This window comes from Micropterus dolomieu, linkage group LG07, assembly GCF_021292245.1.
Source record: "Micropterus dolomieu isolate WLL.071019.BEF.003 ecotype Adirondacks linkage group LG07, ASM2129224v1, whole genome shotgun sequence".
Lineage (NCBI taxonomy): Eukaryota > Metazoa > Chordata > Actinopteri > Centrarchiformes > Centrarchidae > Micropterus > Micropterus dolomieu.
In genome coordinates, this window is record NC_060156.1 from 26,757,815 (window position 1) to 26,776,100 (window position 18,286).

The window sequence follows — 18,286 nt, forward strand, 5'->3', positions numbered from 1 at the left end:
ATTTAGTCAATGTTTAAATACAACAGCCAAATCCCATAAATAAAAACACAGGATCGTTAATCAAATTTAATTAATTAATTTAGGTAAATAAGAAACAAAGTAAAAATGAATAATACATAATGAAGTTATATACATTAAGTGTCACAATAAATATAGATTTGTTGTCTCAGGTCTCTGTGACTTTATGTTGTTGTAGTGCATCTACTTTTTTGTCTAGCTTATCCTTCCACTGTACACAAAAAAATGCATTATTAAATTATCAAAGAAGTTCTGTCCATTATTAGGCCATGCAATGATTTTTTATTAATCTGTTTTCACTTGAATTTAATGAAATTGTGTATGTAACTAATAACTGCTTGACTATAAATCTGCTAGCCTCCTTATTTATCTCTTTTCTGATGATAATTCCTCACAAAATCTACTAAACTACAGTTTTAAATTTTTTAAGACAAATGAGATGCTAAATCATACTTGGGGCATTTACTTAAAATAAATGTGAACGTTCACCAAAACAGTAATTGTAACATGTTCTCAGTGTTTGTGACAAACCTAGGTGACTTGAGTCTTGTTACCTGAGTAATTGGAAACCAGCTATCACCTCGACTGTATCTACTCTGAAAATGTCTTCATATCATGTCCCATGATGGCTTTGGTTCAACCATGGAAAATACAACACTAAAGGACAAAGTTGCCCCAGAGTACATCACCACAATGTATGTTGGGATAGGAAATAAAATTGACCATTAAATAAACTATAATTGACCAGCAACAAATAGCAAATTATTATATTATTAAACATAATTACTATTATGTACATACAAGTGGGTGAAAAAATATATAAATATAAAAAGCAACAATGCCCAACAACTACAATGTCTATACAAGTCAGGGTTTCTGTAAATTGTAAATATTATAAATAGTGCGTGAGAAATTAATATTAAATGGATATGCATGAAGTGTGTGACATGTATGATTTGTATTTGACAGTGATGGATGATATGTACATGTAAAACTGTGTTTTTAACTTTATATCATTTGTAGTTAAAAAAAAGGTTTTATTGTACAGGGTTAGTGACTGCAGCTTTGACAGTTTATTTTTATAATTATTAAGGTCAGTTTTGATAAACCTTTCCCACCTGAGTAGCAATTATTGCTAAATACCTGAACAGTTGGTAATAATTTTGTTTTAACCCCCCTCAGTGCATTTTTACACCATATCAGTTTATTGCAGATCACCCAAAACTTGATGAGGTAACCGGGTAGACTGCCTGCTGCTGTTTCGTCACGTTGTATGTATGTATGTATTGTTATTATAATGATTAAAATCAAGGCATTATTATTATATACACACATGCTCCTGTCTCCGTTTATCTTTCGCTTGGACCGTCAAAATTATGCAAATGACGCCGGACGTGCAGGCATCTGAGGACAGAGCAGCGCACTCCAAAATGGCGAACCGCGACAAGGGTAAGCAGGCCTATTAACTAATTACATCTCTATCTGAACAGGGACACCGCCTTTTCTAAGCATGACTTACACACAAGGCGTGTTTTAAACGATTACCTTACACTTGGATATCCGTAAAACTCTGCCTCCCCTGCCGCTTAAAGCCCGGTGTTTAGACGTAGCGGGTAAAGCTAACTTTTCATTTGTCTCTTAGCTTCACTTGTCTGTCATGCTAACTTATTATCAGGCCTAAGAACTTTCCTAAGTTCCTATAGCAGCTAACGGTGTGTTTCTCCTTAGCTTCTTCTGCTATTTGAAACGTGAACATTTGATACTAGAGCGTTCAACCTGTTGTTGTTGACGTTGCTTTTGTTTGCTGACTGTTTTTATTTTTTCCCATATGTGTGAAGAGCTGGAAGAGGAGATTTACGACAAGGTCGTAGACTTGACGGAATATGCCAAACGTCAGCGATGGTGGAACCGCCTTTTCGGAAAAAGCTCGGGCCCCGTAGCAGAGAAATACTCCGTGGCCACACAGATAGCCATAGGGGGAGTGAGTGGATGGTAAATATTGTGCTTCCTTCAGGTGCTCCTCGTTGACTCTCCCACTTAGTTTTGATCAGGTACTGGGCTGCACCAACTATGTTTATGTTCTCTCCCAAGTTAGGGTGTAAAGTGGACACTAGGCTTATTAGTAACTGCTAGTTAGTTTGTAACTAAATCAGCTGCTAACACTGGTTGCACCCATAGGCTGTATAAAAAAAGCACCACGATTATTTGGTGCATAACCTAACTAGTTTGGGCGTAAAGTTTTAGATGTTTCCAGTCAGGATGCTTTCTATTGCTCCTCTGTAAAAGCTGACAAGAACTTGGCGTGGGAATTTGGCCTTCTTTAAGCTTCCTCAAGAAATACAGTCGTTTCTGAGCTTTCTTCACCAGCATGGAGATGTGAGATGACCATGTCAGCTTCTCTGTGATGTTGATTCCAGGAACCTAAAACAGTTCACCTGCTCTACTTCAGCTCCACTGATGTAGACAGGAGTGTGTATCTTTAATTTAGGGTGTAAAGTAGACGCTAGGGGCTTATTAGTAACTGCTAGTTAGTTTGTAACAAAATCACTGACTAAAATTTGTTGCACCTGTAGACTGTATAAAAAAGCACCACAATTAATTGGTGCATAAGCTAAGTAGTTTGGAGGTAAAGTCAACAATCCATATTTATTTATTTAAGAAAACATCTTTGTTTGGTACAGATCCTTGCAAAAAATCAAACCTTAATCATTGAAATATGTTTATCAATAAAAATGAGAATAATGATGATGAATTTCCTCCAATATGGCAAAAACGTTCAGCCCTATTTCTGACAGCACTTCGTAGTAAAGCTAAAACAATATGGAAAAATAGAACTAAATTAGGTCTCTACTGGATGAAAATGACATGCAAGTAATGAAAAAATTATGCTGTGTGGCAGAAAAACGTCTGTTTTACCCTTAGTGAGTAAAATTCTGTGATATTTTATGATTTACCTGTGGGGCGTGAGTAACAATTTAGTTATTATGAAGAGTTACGTTGTAAGTTCTAGAAGATAGAACTTCTGTTACATAGCAGATAATATACAGTAATACATAAGCAGGTTTTTTTTTTTTTTTTGCAATTCAGTGAAGCAGTGCTCAGATTAATTAGAGTTTAAAGTCTTATAGCATATGGGAAGATGCTGCTCTGCAGTCCAGCGGTACGACAGCAGACACTTCTGTATCTTTTCCCAGAAGGCAGCAGGGTGAACAGGCTGTGGCTGGGTGGGTACTGTCCTTTAGTATCCTTTGGGCTCTGTAGGCACCTCACAGATATCGCTGACGCTCGGGAGATGGGTACTAATGATCTTCAGTTTTAATGACCTGCTGCAGAGCCCTCCAGTTCTGGGCCGAGCACATCCTATTCCAGTTTGTGATGTTTCCAGTGAGGATGCTTGCTCTGTGGCGCAACCGCTTTTATTTTAGTAATGCATAAATCACAACTTAGTAATCATTTACAACTAGGCTAAGTTTGAACTTACACACAGCTGGTGCAACAGACTAGATGCATAACAAAAACACTGCTGTCTGGATGGAGAGTGCTGCATCTGCAGAATATGTGGGAGAAAATACACTATACACTCATGCTGCTGATGCTTCAATAAAACAAATTACGTGCTTTCTACCCTTAAATTTTATACTGTGCGTTTGGGGTATCGTAGAAAAACAATGGCCTAGTTGAGCCAGTCACTGTTTTGCCAACTGTATGGTACTTTTAAAGACAGTTGAAGTAATTTATGTTGGATTGAACTTCATTCTCTGTCTTGATTCATTTTAGGTGTGCAGGATATCTCTTCCAGAAGGTTGGAAAAGTTGCTGCTACATCTGTAGGAGGAGGTCTTCTGCTGTTGCAGGTATTCTTGCATCTCCAGGCATAAACACACATGGGTTAAGCTTTTCTAACAGAATAAAAAAACATTTTGATGAATCTGCCTCTCACCTGTTTTTCAATTTCCCCGACTCTTTCTCCAGATAGCTAACAACAGTGGCTACATCCAGGTGGACTGGAAGAGAGTAGAGAAGGATGTCAACAAAGCTAAGAAGCAATTAAAGAAGGGCACCAATCAAGCAGGCCCAGAGCTAAACACATTTTTTGAGAAGGTAGGATTTTTGATTGTCAGTCACACAAAGGCCAATCAGAACTTCACATATCAGTCTTGAAGAATATTTTTCACCCTTCCATCACAATTGAAAATAAGAGAATTGGGATATCCTGGTGGCCTTGTGGTTAAAACACTTTGCCAATCACCACAATGTCCCTGGTTTGATTTTGAGACTTTAATTGTGTGCCATACCCCTCTCTCTTTATCCCCATGTTTCCTGCCAGTATCAAAGTTGTTAAAGTCAAAAGTGCCACAAAAGAAAACTTTACAACTTCATCAGTGCAGCTAAGTGGACTGTAAAATGTCTGTACTCTGCTTCAAACAAGTTCTGGCTTACAGAATCATTTGTAGTAAACTAGCATGCTGGTTTTTCAGTCATCCTTGTCGTACATCAGATTCAGCTTGATGTTGCACTGTTCTCTTTATGTGATTCGGGTTTTAAAAATGTGTTGTAGAATCAGAAAAAAGTATAACAGCTTAAAATGTTAATTCAGCAATATTGCATTTCACTGTGAATTAATGTCCGTCTGGAGTGGATACTTAATATACTGAAACATATTTTGTGTATTTTTTCAGTCCACAGAGTTTGTGAAGAAAAACATCGTTGTCACAAGTGGTTTCATCGGAGGGTTCCTGCTCGGCCTGGCATCTTAGGGTCTGCCAAAGGAAAAGAGTCTGTATTTCTTTGATGTCATGAAAAACTGTAGGGGAAAGTAATAAATCACTGCTGGAAGGTTTATAAGTCTTTTGACAGCAAGCAACCAATTCAGATTAGCTTGTAACTATGTGTTTCTACATAAGCTGCATTTCCTTTTTGTCTTTAATACCGTACCGCATCATGACGCATCACATGACGACATGTTCATGTGATGTGGGACTTCTTGGTTGGACCAGGATGAACCTCTTAAAATACTCCACTTCCCAGGTCAAATAATGACATATATCACACAGAATTAATTAAAACAGTGTAAAGGCTATCAGCATGTTGTGATGTTTGTATTTATTTATTTTGTACCACAATGAAAGATTGTTATTGCTGCTTTGTTGTGCAAAGTTAAGCCAAGCACAACGCAGCTAAGTGTGTTTAAATTCACCTTCACAGATGGTGTCCATAGGATTCCCTCAGTGCCAGTGTTGTATTGTTCAATTCCAAACATTATAATCAGTCATCTTCAGGATTAAAGTGCTGTTAGATATATGGGATTGTATGCCTTTTTTAGATTTGATACATGTGTGATGGGTTATGTCAGCCCGCCCTTCATTTCTTTTTCTTTTTTTTTTTAAATGTATGTTGTTTAGCAGTACATTGATGCTTTAGTTACTGAATGCTGTGGTTCGCCTAATATGTAAGTTTGATGAACAACATAAAATATAACAATCATTTGAATTGTTTCTCATTTATTTTATGACAGTTTATGTACAATGGTACAAGTATGCAGTTGGACTCCTGACCATGAGTCATTGCATGTGATGCATTTATTACCTGAGCTTAGTTTTACTTTCGCTCAAGATGAGACACTACAGGAAAAAAACAAGTTTTTTCAAGCACTTGTCAGTTTTAAGGTTTTGGGATAATTTGCTTCCACAACATGTCTTATTTCAGACTAGTGGAAAGAACACGGCAAAAATACACATTTAGGTGTTTATTTTATTACTCTTTGTCTATTTGCGTGTGCTGTTTTCTCCTAAATTCACCACAAGTTAGCATTAGATAAGGCCATGTCAGAAAACTTGAAATACAAAGAATAATTGTCTTTTTGTAAGTAATCAGCCGGGGAAGTTTGACGTTGATATCTGTTAGGTCCAATTGTTTACTATTCACCTGTAGTGTCTTGCAAATATAAAATTTAGTTTTTACGCATACTCTTAGCCTGAAATCCACAACTGAGCTCTTAAATACACCAAACTATCCAGAAGTATTAACTACAATATGAATGTTTTCACAGAGGGGTTTGTTAATCACAAAATCATAGCCTGAATTGTAGGCCTATAACATTGTATTCCCAAACAACATCAAGATTGATTTATTAGCCTGTTGACAGTGTTTTCTGATTTATGGAGTTATAAAAAGAGATATCCAAAGTCTAAAATCTAAAATGTCAACAAAATGAAACCGTAATCAACCTTACTTAATACAGTGTTCAGATTCCGGTTCTTGAAATATATGCGAGTTAGTGCATATTTAATTACCTTTTTTGCATATTTAAACATATTTCAGAAAACCTGTAAAAAGTGTTGTCTTAATGTAGACCTAAGTAATCAACTTGGAACGTTTCACGGTAATATCTATTAGTAATTTCATTTTACCCTCTTCACCTGGAGTTCTACCACAGGAGCCCATAATTAAAGAGTAAATTAAAGTATGTGCTTCTGTAGTTTACAGATATGGTAACATATAAAAAAAAGGCCAGAATGAACATGTTACATGCTGAGTCAACACACAAGACTCGTCATTGTTTGGGGAAGTATACCTGCTTAAATGCATTTTGCACCTTTTTATCTCAATGATTAATTAATTAATTTTAATTCAGCTATAAACTCCCGGGCTGGCAGCGTCCGTAACAAAAGGAGCTATTAATTAATTATTAATTAGCTCCGTCCATTGGGGATGTTGCTAATGAAACGCCACAAACAAAACACTTCCATGGTAACGAATAACAGAGCATTGAAACTCAACAGCTGAGTTGTCTCAAGAAAATACTCGACCTGTTTAAAGTATTACAGCCATGGCTTTACCATTTCTACCCGGGAATTCTCCCAATAAACAAGTAAGATTACTATATTTAGTATATAAAATGTTTGGAGCTCAGGTCAGCTAGGGCTAGATACATTCTGGTAGGTAAGCAGGCTAGCTCTGAGCTAAAGGTATGTTTTTAGCAATTCAGTGAGCTGCCTTAAGGCAAGGCAAGTTATTTAGCATCTATTATTACCATACTTCCATAAAATGTACAAAATATAATATAGAAACATTTTTATTTTACTATTTTATTCCAATCTTTGTTATTTTTTAGTATTTTCCATGTAAAAGTTGAAATGGTTTATTTAAAACTGTCCATATTAAATTAAATCATTTGAAAGCTTGTTTTCTAGAGCACAATGTTCGCTAGTCCATATATCATATATCTATAAGACATGTCTTCATGTGACAAAGTGTTTTTATTATGGTTATCTAGGATCTTTAACAGCATGTTTTCTCAAAATGACACGTTTCCTGTAGGCCAAGTCATTTTCCTCGCTTTTCAAGGCAGTTAGATCATCATAATTTTACACACTGTTTCTTAGGTCTTACAGCAAGACATTTACAGAGTTTTTTTTTAAAAATATATATCTTTTATCATTCTCATTTTATCTGTAAATATGTGTGGGGAAAAAAGGGTCCTTCACATATATAATAACTCCATGAAAAGAAAATGTTTTTGATAAACCATTCTGTAAATGTCTGACCATTTGGTATATTATCACAATAAACCAAAAAAATAAATAAAAAAAACATAAAAGTTGTAATTGAAAAACAGCTTCTATTTATGTATACATTTAGGTTGTGAAGTTTCATTGTGATATCTCTGTGGTGTCTCGCCTCGCCAAAAGTTTTATGAGCTTCATAATACTGAATGAAAAATCAGAAACGTAATTGTTCGTTGTTTTTGATAATTTTTTATATACTTTATAATTGCCCATACATGACTGCTTGCTAAGTTAAATAATTAGTTGATGTTATGATTGTATACCGTAGTATGCTTTTCATATAAAGTGATATGTGTCATGTTTGAAAGCTGAGTAGAGGTTCTTTTCTCTCTTCTGTGCTACAGCTAGGGAAGGAGAGATTCCACAAATCCCAACATTTTGACTATTCCAATGGAGTCCCTATGCTGGTGGGATCTGAGAAGCCAGGCATTGGGGGAGAGCTGTTAGTTGGTCAGAAGATTAAACCAAAGTTTTCTGTCTACCCCAAAGGACAGGGCAGTGATTTACCGTCATGGGTAGCCTTTGACAAACAGGTGAACTGTCTCGAAATGGATCAGTTTTACATCCCTGGCTACACACACACACGTTTGTCCATACCAGTTGTATGGACTACTGGATATATGTATGGACTGACATCATGCCTAATTCAAACAAATTCCAACACATATTTAGCTGTCTCTTTAAAGGTCTTATATACAGCAGAGTAAGTGTTCTGTATTGTTTATTATAATGTTATTAGTTAGTTTAGTTTAAAGCATTTTTTACCAACGCTGCACATTTCATATCTTTCAGCAAGAAACTTCATTCACACCTTGAAATGTTCTAAATCTTTTAGTGCGATATGAGGTTTATTCAAATGTAAACTCTTATTAATATTATGTAGAACAGTCACTATGTTTCCACGTCTTTACAGTCCTTCAACTACTTCATGCAAATTAAAGCCAACAATGCAGTTTAGCGTCAGCATTCATACCGCAAATTCTTCAGAAATGTCTTTTCAGTTGTTTATTATTACGTTACTGGTCAGTTTAGTTGCTACAGTAACAGTAATTAACGTTTGTTAAGTCATTAAAAAGATCTTGTTATGTAACTTATCTAACCTAATTTGATTAATCCCATTCATAAAATGCCATTTTGCCCCTCCAGGCTCTGTGTTTTGAAGCCTACTGTCAGGAAGCTGTGCCTGAGGCACGAGATGAGACATACAGAATCAGGAAGTGTAAGATCTACTTCTACCTGGAAGATGATACCATACAGGTGGTGGAGCCAGAGTACAAGAACAGTGGCATCCCTCAAGGTGTCTGTGATATCACAGGAACTGTCTCGCTCAAAAGAAAACTGAAAATATGAATTCATTTTCATGTACTTTTTCTACATTCACAATTCCAACTGGCTAAATAAGCCATTACCCAAAGTAAACAGACAATAAACTTAACTGAGGTATGACAAGCACTTGAATACCTGTCACTCATCGTTGCTGTGTTGTTGTTCCTTGTGACAGGAACACTTATTCATCGCCAGCGTATCCCACTGCCTCCCCCAGATGATGACCAGTTCTACAACATTTACCATTTCAACGTCAACCAACAGATGGTGCTGTACTCACGCACTTTCACTGTGACCAACTGTGACTCTTTTACAAAGAACTTTCTCACAAAACTTGGGGTGCGCCTAAACGACTGTGCCACTGTACCTGATGACCCCTACAGCAACTTTCGGGAACAGGTAGGCATCAGAGTCAGGCCTTGTTTTTAATCTTGTTTTTTTTATTTTTTTTTATTCAGGTTTCTTTTTTAGGCATTGTAATTAAAATAACAATCATAGAATTCACAGAAACTATTATACATTACATATTTTCAAATGAAAACAGAAAAGCAAAGATGATTAATTCATATTTCACATGACCCCTTGTCCAGATTGAGAAAAGTATGAAGCCACACAGGCCGTACGAGAGGTGTGACACACTGAAGCAGTTCCTGGACCATGACCGCAAAGTCCTGCGCTTCTACTGCTTCTGGGACGACACAGAGAGTGTGTTCGGTGACCCGCGGGAGCTTATACTGCACTACTTCCTGGCTGATGACACAATAGAGATCCGAGAAATTATCGCCCCAAACTCTGGGAGAGATAGCATGCCTAAATTCCTACGCCGGAGCAAACTACCTAAGGTGAGGCATAATGAAAGGATCTGTTCAAAGGTCTCTGGGCTATGGGAGTGGAGAAGAGAACTATCATTTTTATCAAGGAAGGGAAAATTCAGAAACCATGATAAATTCTGAGTGGTGGTGAGGAACATTTAGGGAGTGTGTTTCACAGCTTGTCTCGCACATTTAGTGCATTCAGTTTTCATGTCCATTAGCAAGTTTTACATTAATAGATGGTTATTCCAAGCCAAGAGGCTTCCAGTGCCTCTCTTTCTAGTTGGGTGACCTCTTTTCATCTTTCTTCCACCATCCCTCCCTTCACTGAGACCTCATTCAATCTGACAGGGCTGCTGTAGCATCCAGTCTCCCCCAAGCATTTTGGCTTTCTCCTCCAGTTACTGACTGAAGCCTAATTAATCTTGAAAGACAGCCAGAGCTCAATTATGTGTGTGTGTGTGTGTGTGTGTGTGTGTGTGTGTGTGTGTGTGTGTGTGTGTGTGTGTGTGTGTGTGTGTGTGTGAGTGTGTGTGTGGTTTCAGTCCAGTAATTTTGTTTGTTCTGATGCCTTTTATTAAATGTCAGCCCTAAAGGTTGACCAGAATCCACCATCCAATGGGAAATCACTTCTTTACTTTGACTCATTATTTTATTAGTCTGCCTTCTTCTCTCTCTCTCTTTCTGTCTTTTGGTCTCTCCATCACTCTCTCCAGATTTGTGCGTCCATGTTTTAATGCAGAATGGTTCCCGGTTCTGTATGTTTTGTATGATGTGTCTTGTGTAACAGTTTCTGCCTTTTCCTTCCTGTGGTTGTTTTTTTCATTTCTCTGTAGCGTGCTCCAACCCAAATAAAGCAGCCTGGAGAGATCACGGCCCGCACAGTGCTCAACGTGTTTGCTTCCACGAAACAGGAAAAACGCTTCATATTGGACAACCTCAAAGTATGTCCTGTCTCAGCCATGCTCACACTGCAAACAAAATTAAAAAATCAAAGAATGAATGATATTTCAGGTGTCAGGTGTAGTGGGTGAGACTGTAGTGTAGGTCAGAGATTGCAATACTGACAGTAAGCCTAAAACAAGCTATTCTGTTTGGCCAAATGACACCCTTGTCTAATTAAGGTAAAGTTTTGTTCAATTTCAAATTCAATCATCTTAATGCTACAGCATTTAATGCCCGTTCTTTGCAAATTGCTTCCCCTGTGCACAAAACCATAAAGCATTGGTTCTCAATTTGTTTTTTTTTACGCCCCCCTTTTAAAGCCAAAACAAGTTCAAGTTCCCTGATTCCAGCAACAGTGGATTCAGTTTAGCCAAATGGCCTGGCTTGCATCAAAACCTTTTTTTTGTTTATGCCATCACATGAATCACATTAATGCAACTTTAGGTCTGTTCAACATCTATGCCCCCCCCTCCCTCCCACAAGAGTGGAGGCTGATATAGTATATATTTTCGTGATTAATCGATTAGTTATTTGGTCCATTAAGTGTCAGAAAATGGTGAAAAATATCGATTGTGTGTTTCCCAAAGCCCATAATGATGTCCTCTAATGTGTTGTTTTGTCCACAACCCAAATATGTTCAGTTTACTGTCAGATAAGAGTGAAGAAATCAGGAAATATTCACATTTGAGAAACTGAAATCTGAAACTTATTTTCTTAAAAAATGACTCAAAACAATTAATGGATTATGAAAAAAGTTAACAACTTATCGATAATCAACTAATATTTATTCCCATATTAATTTTGGCCATATATTGTATTAGGCAAGCTTGAACATGTTCAACTTTATTGTCATGTAAGTAATGTAAATAAGTGCTTTGGCTTTCCCTGCCAATAGACAATATTCAGTACAATACACATCATAGAGTACACAATAACATTAAATATTTACTAAAGTGTGAAGTGCATGTTGTCTGCAACCTGAACACGTTCACTGAAACTAAAGAGTAAAAGTTGGACTCCCCAGGGTTTATTACCAGCAGTGCAATCTAACCGTAACTAAATGTACAATTCATGTATGTCAAAAATTTTTAACAAGTAATGTCTCAGGTCTTTCACTCATCTCCTTCTCCCCTGTTTCTTCCCTCTGTCTTGCAGACAGGAGCTGTCCATGAGGAGTTTTATAAGGACTGTGATCTGACTGTAGGTGCAGAGGTGAACGTGTGGGGCAGGAGAGTGGTGATCGTCGACTGCGATGACTTTACCAAAGACTACTACCGCTCCAAATACGGCATAGGTAACCAATACTATTTTGTTGTTGGTCATTTTATTTCAGCATTGCTACAAAGGTGTGTACTGTTTCTTCAGACAAAATAGGCAGCTTTAAAACCTTATTTTAAAGGGCATATTTTTTATGTTATATAGACTAAATTATTGATAAAAATGATAGAAGTGTACTCCGCCTTTTGCCCGATGTCAGCTAGGATTGGCTCCAGCCCCCCTCGACCCTGTAGGCATGTTAAGTGGTTGACGATGGATGGATGGATGCTGATGTTACAGTAAAGTGATTTTAAAAGTGTTTTGTCTTTTCAACACATAAATATTTTATGTAACAAAATATTTAACTAATATGTACATTCCTTTTCCAATGGCAGTGTGATATTTAACTAGTCGCACACTTGAATGGATTAAATCTTCTGTTGGTTGCTCATATTATGTCTGCAATGCATTTATCTGAACACCTGGGGGCAGTAAGAGCAAGCACCAGTAAGAGCTCTTACCTTCCTACCTTTTGTTCAGAGGATGAAGTTTGTTTATCTATATAGTCAATACAAACGAAATGTTCAGAGTCATTTCTTTCTTTAAAAAAACATATAATATAATGTTCTGGTTCTCTCTGTCACTCCTTGGTCAATGGATATAAGAACCAGTTACAGAGTTCAGCACCACTGTCCGCCTGACATAAGATACTCTGGCCCTCCAGCTCTGGTATTTCTCCATGCCTCCATAGTTAAAGGCACTGGGGACCACATGAGGCACACTGCTCCCCAGCAGGAGAAACCCAAGCTGGTTCTGGATGTGTCTGCCACCATGGGCAGGTTTTGGGGCTTGCTGCATTAGTCACAGTAGTAACCCAGGCGGAGCTTCTTGTGACAGACCACTGTGATGGAGGGTCCTGTCTGACTCTGAGCGGTCAGAGGTCAGCTCGAGGTTACAGTCAGACCCATGCTGCTGTGCTCCTGGATGGATGGATTACCTTCTGCCCTCTGATCATTTCAGCTCTCCTCCTGGGTTTCTTTCTTTTTTTAAGTGTTTTGTCTTTTCTTTCTCCTTCCTCCTCTCAGAGGACTTCACCCCAGTGCAGTACAAAGCTCCCCCAGCCCCCAAGCCCCCGAGGCCTGTGCCCCCCTACAACGGCTTTGGCTCAGAGGAGGACTCGCTGAGTTCCTGCCAGGGCCTGCTGCCCAAACCCCCACAGAAGGATTTCCACAAATTTATGCAGAAAGACAGGTTGGATGAGTTGTAGTCACAGTCACAATCAAATTACACAGTGCAGTGTTTGTGTCTGTGTGTGTTAGTGTTAGCCCCCAACTCTAGTGTGTATATGTCTCACTAGGTGTGGCCTAGAGAGTAATGTGCTGAATTTCCGTGCTAAGTTGGTGACCACCGATCCAGTTGACAAAGAGAGGGTGTTCATTATCTCCTTCCACCTCTGCGATGACTCCATTAGTGTGTTTGAACATCCACAGAGGAACTCAGGTAATAAACTTGGAACAGAGCTGCACCAGAACTGCTCCTAGGACTTGAGATACAAATCTATGACTCTCATGGTAAACATTAGGTTTGTCAGGTTCAGTTTCCATCTCCAGAATCTTTTGAAAACGGGCGAAACAGATGACGTAAAAGTTCATAGACCTGCTTTTCAGGGATGGAGATATTTCTAATGTAAATCAATATTTGACAGTATTTGTTTTTACAGTGCATGATGAATAGTGTGTCATGCCTTCAAGGACTGTTCAGCAGGGGTCCAAATGAGATAACCAACCGTTGAAATGATGTAAAACGAAACAATATGAGTTTAGACTCAAATTAGATTTGAATTTAATTTTAAAAATTAAAACATATTGCCAACATGTAATAATAATAAATGCTGGTGCTTTGAAACTGTGGACCAAGGACTAAGTTACTTGTCAACAAAGTTTATTGTTGAATAATGTTTTTTAAAAAGTCATTCATGTTTCAACAGTATAAGTAAAATTAAGAATTACCAACCGTTTTATTCTTCCCTCTCTCACACATCGTGCACCAGGTGTGCTTGGCGGTAAGTTTCTGGAGCGTGGTCGTGTAAAAAAGCCAGGCCAGGAGCTGTTTAAGAGCGAGTTGTCTGAGTACTTTACAGCACAGGATCTGTTTGTCGGAGCTACCCTCTGCCTCAACAACAAGAACTTCCAACTTCTGGATGCTGATGAATACACCCTCAACTATATGGAGCAACATGCTGTGGAGGTAGGGAGGGAGATGGAGGAGGAATATTTGTTTCCTGTGGTTTTCTATGGTTTATGTTAGGTTTTGTATCGCAAGCTTGTTTACAGTGGTGGTCAGGTTCAGGGGTTGTTTACCAGATCTACAATCCAAACCATCAGTTGTTAGCTGTGAATTACTCTGAAGCAGTCATCTTTTTTTGGCATTACTTAATGCAATATGTGATTAAAGATGCATGTTTGTCTGTAACTGTCTAAAGTTCCCCAAAGCCAACGTGGGAAACATCCTCAGTAAACTGCGTTCCATCCCGGAGGAGAAACAGAGTGAGATCAGGAAGTTTCTGAGTCTCAGTGACCCCAGCAACACTGGCTTCATCCCTTATGAGTCACTGAGGTAATACAGCAAAAATAAGTATAGTTCAGTCTGTCCCCTTTGCAATGGTATGTACTGCAGAGGCTGATCAGAGTCTGCTCAGTTGGAGCAAAAACCCAAATTTAATTCCTCCTGATACATATGTAAGATGTGATCATAATGGTAATTATCTATTGATCAAACAGATGGCAGAAAGCTTAGATACTTGTCAAGATTCAAATGATATCTAGTAATAATTCACAGGATGTAAATAGTATGAGAGGAAGTGACAAAAGGAAGTAAAGAGATATTCTATAGGAGTTTTTGTGTTATTTGCATCAAGTGTGTGTGCCTGTATGCACCACAGGGGCCTGATGATGGGCCTGGACTGCGGTCTCTGCGAGCATGAGGTGCTGGTGCTGGGCCGATGTTTCTCAGAGCGCGAGCAGCCTGAGGTGGACGTGGGTTTGATGCTGGCTGTGGCCCAGGACTTCCTCAAGAAGAAGCACTTTGAAGAACTCCCCGACATGACCAGAGCCTTCACACACCACGACCGACACAAGTAGGCGGGCGCTTACACGCATACGTTTGCTTAAGATAAATTACTGTTGTAACGCAAACACGAGCAAACACACACAGGCAGATAGCATCACCACAAGACATCAATCGTGCAGCCAGTGGCCCCATATCTCAGAGCAACGATTAGTTCCAGCAGTTTGAGAGTGGAGCATTGGAACCAGATGGACCCTGAAGACCTGTACGGCATGTAGCTCTACAGACCAGAGGACACACACATGCTTGGTTTCTTTCTGTCTCCGTCACATTCCTTCTCTTTTTGTGCATAAAATCACATGGTTAACACAGGTACACAAAGAAGCGTTGTTGGGTTCGCTGAAATGTATGGTCAGCAGTGCCATAAGGTTAAGCAGATATGTCTGTTTATGTGGCTGTGTTGACATTCTCTGTTAGTGTCAGATTGTTCATCAACGTCCCTGTAATGAGGATGGCATGACAAGAATGGGCCTCTGGAACAACTGTGGCCTTAAAGGACAAGCATCATCTGTTTCACACACACACACACACACACACACACACACACATTGTCTTCATACAAATTCTGTTTGAGACATTTTTCTATAAATAATATATTGATGTTAAGAGTGGTAGCTTTTTAAAATGTCAACAAAGGCCAACTCATGTGCTGCTGATGGCATATTTTCTGTTCAACTTGTCAGTACTGACAGATGATGAGATCCTGCTCAGTGGGGTCTGAGGAAGTCATAAAAATATTCTAAGATTGGACTATTTTCAGTAGATTCTGTAGCCTCTGAGAAGCATGTGCATTTTATTTGAGCTTTATTCATATATCCCACCACAAATAGGCAAACCCATACTTTAACAAATAGGGTTTCTTGGCTTTTTTATGGATACCTGTGTCTCTGTATTTCTACGTGTCTCTAGAACCGGCCGTCTTTCTACCAAAGAGACAAGGACCATCTGTAAGGCCTTCCGGCTTCCCCTGCCTGAGAACCTGCTGGGAGGTCTGCTCTGCAAGTAAGAGCCCACTAATCACCACACAGTTTAGTGTAGAACAGTTCCAAGGCCCCACTGCGTTTTCAGAATAGTTTTGAATGAATCATTTCATTCATTGTAAATGTTTATTGGCATGGTTGGAAAATCTCTGTACCAGCGTTTAGACTGAATACCACTGAAACATTATGCATTGGAAGTAGAGCAAAATACCTTCATTTAAATCAAGTGGGAGCCGTTGTCTTTGTACTCGTTTCTAATCTGAATTCATGTCGGCTGCAGGTTTACAGATGGGGACGAGATTGACTACTATGGCTTCCTGGCTGGCATTAACTGGATGGAACACCCTGCTCCACCAGTAATGCCCGACGACATTTTAAAAGTGAGAGGGAAGAACGACAGTAAGACATTGAAAACAAAAGTAGCGGATAAAGTGGGGAGAGAAAAAGGGTGGAACTTTTTAGATGAGAGTGAATCAGAAAATCACAGTAAGTGACTTCACAGTGTGTGCACAGATTTTTAAATAGTTGTAACTGAAAATCAATCTACATTTCACCTCTGCGATGACTCAGTCTCAGGATAAGCGAGCCAAAAGCAGAATGAAGTGAGTGGGAAGGAATGGTCAAATAGACAAGAGGACAATTTATTGAGGACAGAAAATGACTGTGTGTGAGACAGAGAGACACACACAGAGGTGGTCAGAAAGGAAGGAAGTGGCTCCATTGTTCTTCTCTCCTGTATTTGTTTCTTTTCTATGTAATGCTGATTTAGCATGCTTTGCTGAAGCCAAATCTAAGCAGAAACAGGTGAGATACACGCCGTGGCATGACAACAAAGGGAGGCTTGCATGGATAGAGTGAATCTGTGTGTGTTAGGGTGTGTGTAAATGTGATGTTGTCCTCTGTCACGGTTTCCAGCTGCTCTATGTCTCGCTGGTTTTAAGCCCAAACTAGTCGCTCAGTCTCTTCTCAACTGCTCTGCCCTCATTAAAATGTTCCAAGGTGAACCACCAAAAAGACTGAAAATGGCCACGGAACCATGTGTGCATCTTTGAAGGTGTCACAAGTATTGTATAGTGAGGACACAGGAATGTCATGTTGTCAAACCCAGAGTGACTAACTACTTCCTAGGCGCCTTTAGTATGGCCAGTTTTCGTATTACTTTTTTTATTTTCTTTCTTCATTTCTATTCATTATATTTAATGATCTTGGAACCGACTCAAAAAAGCCTGCTGTAAAGTAATTGCTAGATTGCATTTGTCCTCTCCTGTGTTAAAAAGAAGTTGTTTTCTTTTCTGTGTATGAGGTTTAATCAATATAATGGAGGTTAAGGACAGCACTACTTTTTAAAACTTTAAACAAGACAGCGTTATTTACACAGCACATTTGATACACACTGAAAACCTAAGGTGCTTTTCAAGTTGTATAAAGTACATAAAAGAGAGTAGGACAAATGAAGGAATAATAAAAGAGAGATCTATCACAGAGAAACGATAACAAAGTTGAAATATTAAAAGGAGAGCGACAAATAATAAAACTCCAAAGTGGAGACTAAAATAATCAATTATTGGCAATGCTGAACAAGAAAGTATTTTAATGCTGCCAGAGTTGTGTCGTGACTTGTGTATTCCTGTCGTCTCCAGTTTTATGGGAATGCGAGGTTTGACGGCGGTGGTGCTACAATGAAAAACGTCAACTACTCTTCCCTTCTGGGGGATGTGTTCAGCTTTCCCTCCGACAACGGTGACCCAACAACCACCACCTCAACATAGGCACAAAGGGAGAGGTGGAACAAATTTGCCTCACGAACACACGTACACATTTAGTCCTTGCTAATTAATTAAAGAACATGGTACATCAACTAGCCAGCGTCTTTGTTTTCATTGTGTGCCATGATGGAGGTGTGTGAAACTGCAGGGGGGTGGGATGTGTGTGCCTGATTTGAAAGTTTGTTTTCTTGTAAATGAATAATTTGGCAATAATGGTCCAATTAACTGAAAAATCGATGCTTTAGGTGGGGAAAGTTCTGAGAACGCCATTGCTTTTTGATGTGTGTGTGTGCCAGCATGTGTGTGTGTGTCTGTGTGTGTTTACATGAGTTAGTGTAAATCCCTCTGAAGACACGAGGAGTTAAAGCAGAACCATATTTCAGCTCTGGGCAGCGTGCATTCACACACATTATGATTGCAGGGAATTACACTTTATCCTCCAGCAGTGTTGATAATGGGGAAAATTGTCCTTGGAATGAATTATGTGTG

The 18,286-nt window shown here is 38.8% G+C and overlaps 2 protein-coding genes across 3 annotated transcripts; both read left to right on the forward strand.

Moving 5' to 3' along the window:
• The first annotated feature begins 1,379 nt into the window (after positions 1-1,379).
• fundc1 (FUN14 domain containing 1) lies at positions 1,380-5,501 on the forward strand. The gene is made up of 5 exons (XM_046053191.1): positions 1,380-1,467; positions 1,857-2,010; positions 3,796-3,871; positions 3,990-4,118; positions 4,697-5,501. The coding sequence occupies exons 1-5, from the start codon at positions 1,395-1,397 to the stop codon at positions 4,772-4,774; spliced, it is 510 nt and encodes a 169-aa protein (XP_045909147.1). The 5' UTR covers positions 1,380-1,394; the 3' UTR covers positions 4,775-5,501.
• A 1,171-nt stretch (positions 5,502-6,672) lies between these two features.
• efhc2 (EF-hand domain (C-terminal) containing 2) lies at positions 6,673-17,889 on the forward strand. Of its 2 annotated transcripts, none has more exons than XM_046053072.1 (15): positions 6,673-6,888; positions 7,930-8,118; positions 8,732-8,882; positions 9,087-9,310; positions 9,502-9,753; positions 10,560-10,667; positions 11,824-11,962; positions 13,011-13,176; positions 13,283-13,425; positions 13,976-14,172; positions 14,408-14,541; positions 14,867-15,061; positions 15,961-16,053; positions 16,312-16,430; positions 17,672-17,889. In XM_046053072.1, exons 1-15 carry the CDS (start codon positions 6,847-6,849, stop codon positions 17,692-17,694), a joined length of 2,175 nt encoding a protein of 724 aa, XP_045909028.1. In that variant the 5' UTR covers positions 6,673-6,846; the 3' UTR covers positions 17,695-17,889. The 2 variants fall into 2 exon arrangements, with proteins under 2 accessions (XP_045909028.1, XP_045909026.1); XM_046053070.1 differs by having other exon boundaries at positions 6,675-6,888; positions 16,312-16,411.
• Positions 17,890-18,286: the final 397 nt, after the last annotated feature.

Coding starts and splice junctions, on each gene's coding strand:
- fundc1 (XM_046053191.1), top strand. CDS start 1,395: ATGCAAATGACGCCGGACGTGCAGGCATCTGAGGACAGAGCAGCGCAC. Junction 1,468..1,856: donor AATGGCGAACCGCGACAAGG/GTAAGCAGGCCT, acceptor ATATGTGTGAAG/AGCTGGAAGAGGAGATTTAC. Junction 2,011..3,795: donor ATAGGGGGAGTGAGTGGATG/GTAAATATTGTG, acceptor GATTCATTTTAG/GTGTGCAGGATATCTCTTCC.
- efhc2 (XM_046053070.1), top strand. CDS start 6,847: ATGGCTTTACCATTTCTACCCGGGAATTCTCCCAATAAACAA. Junction 14,542..14,866: donor ATCCCTTATGAGTCACTGAG/GTAATACAGCAA, acceptor TATGCACCACAG/GGGCCTGATGATGGGCCTGG. Junction 16,412..17,671: donor TGCCCGACGACATTTTAAAA/GTGAGAGGGAAG, acceptor TGTCGTCTCCAG/TTTTATGGGAATGCGAGGTT.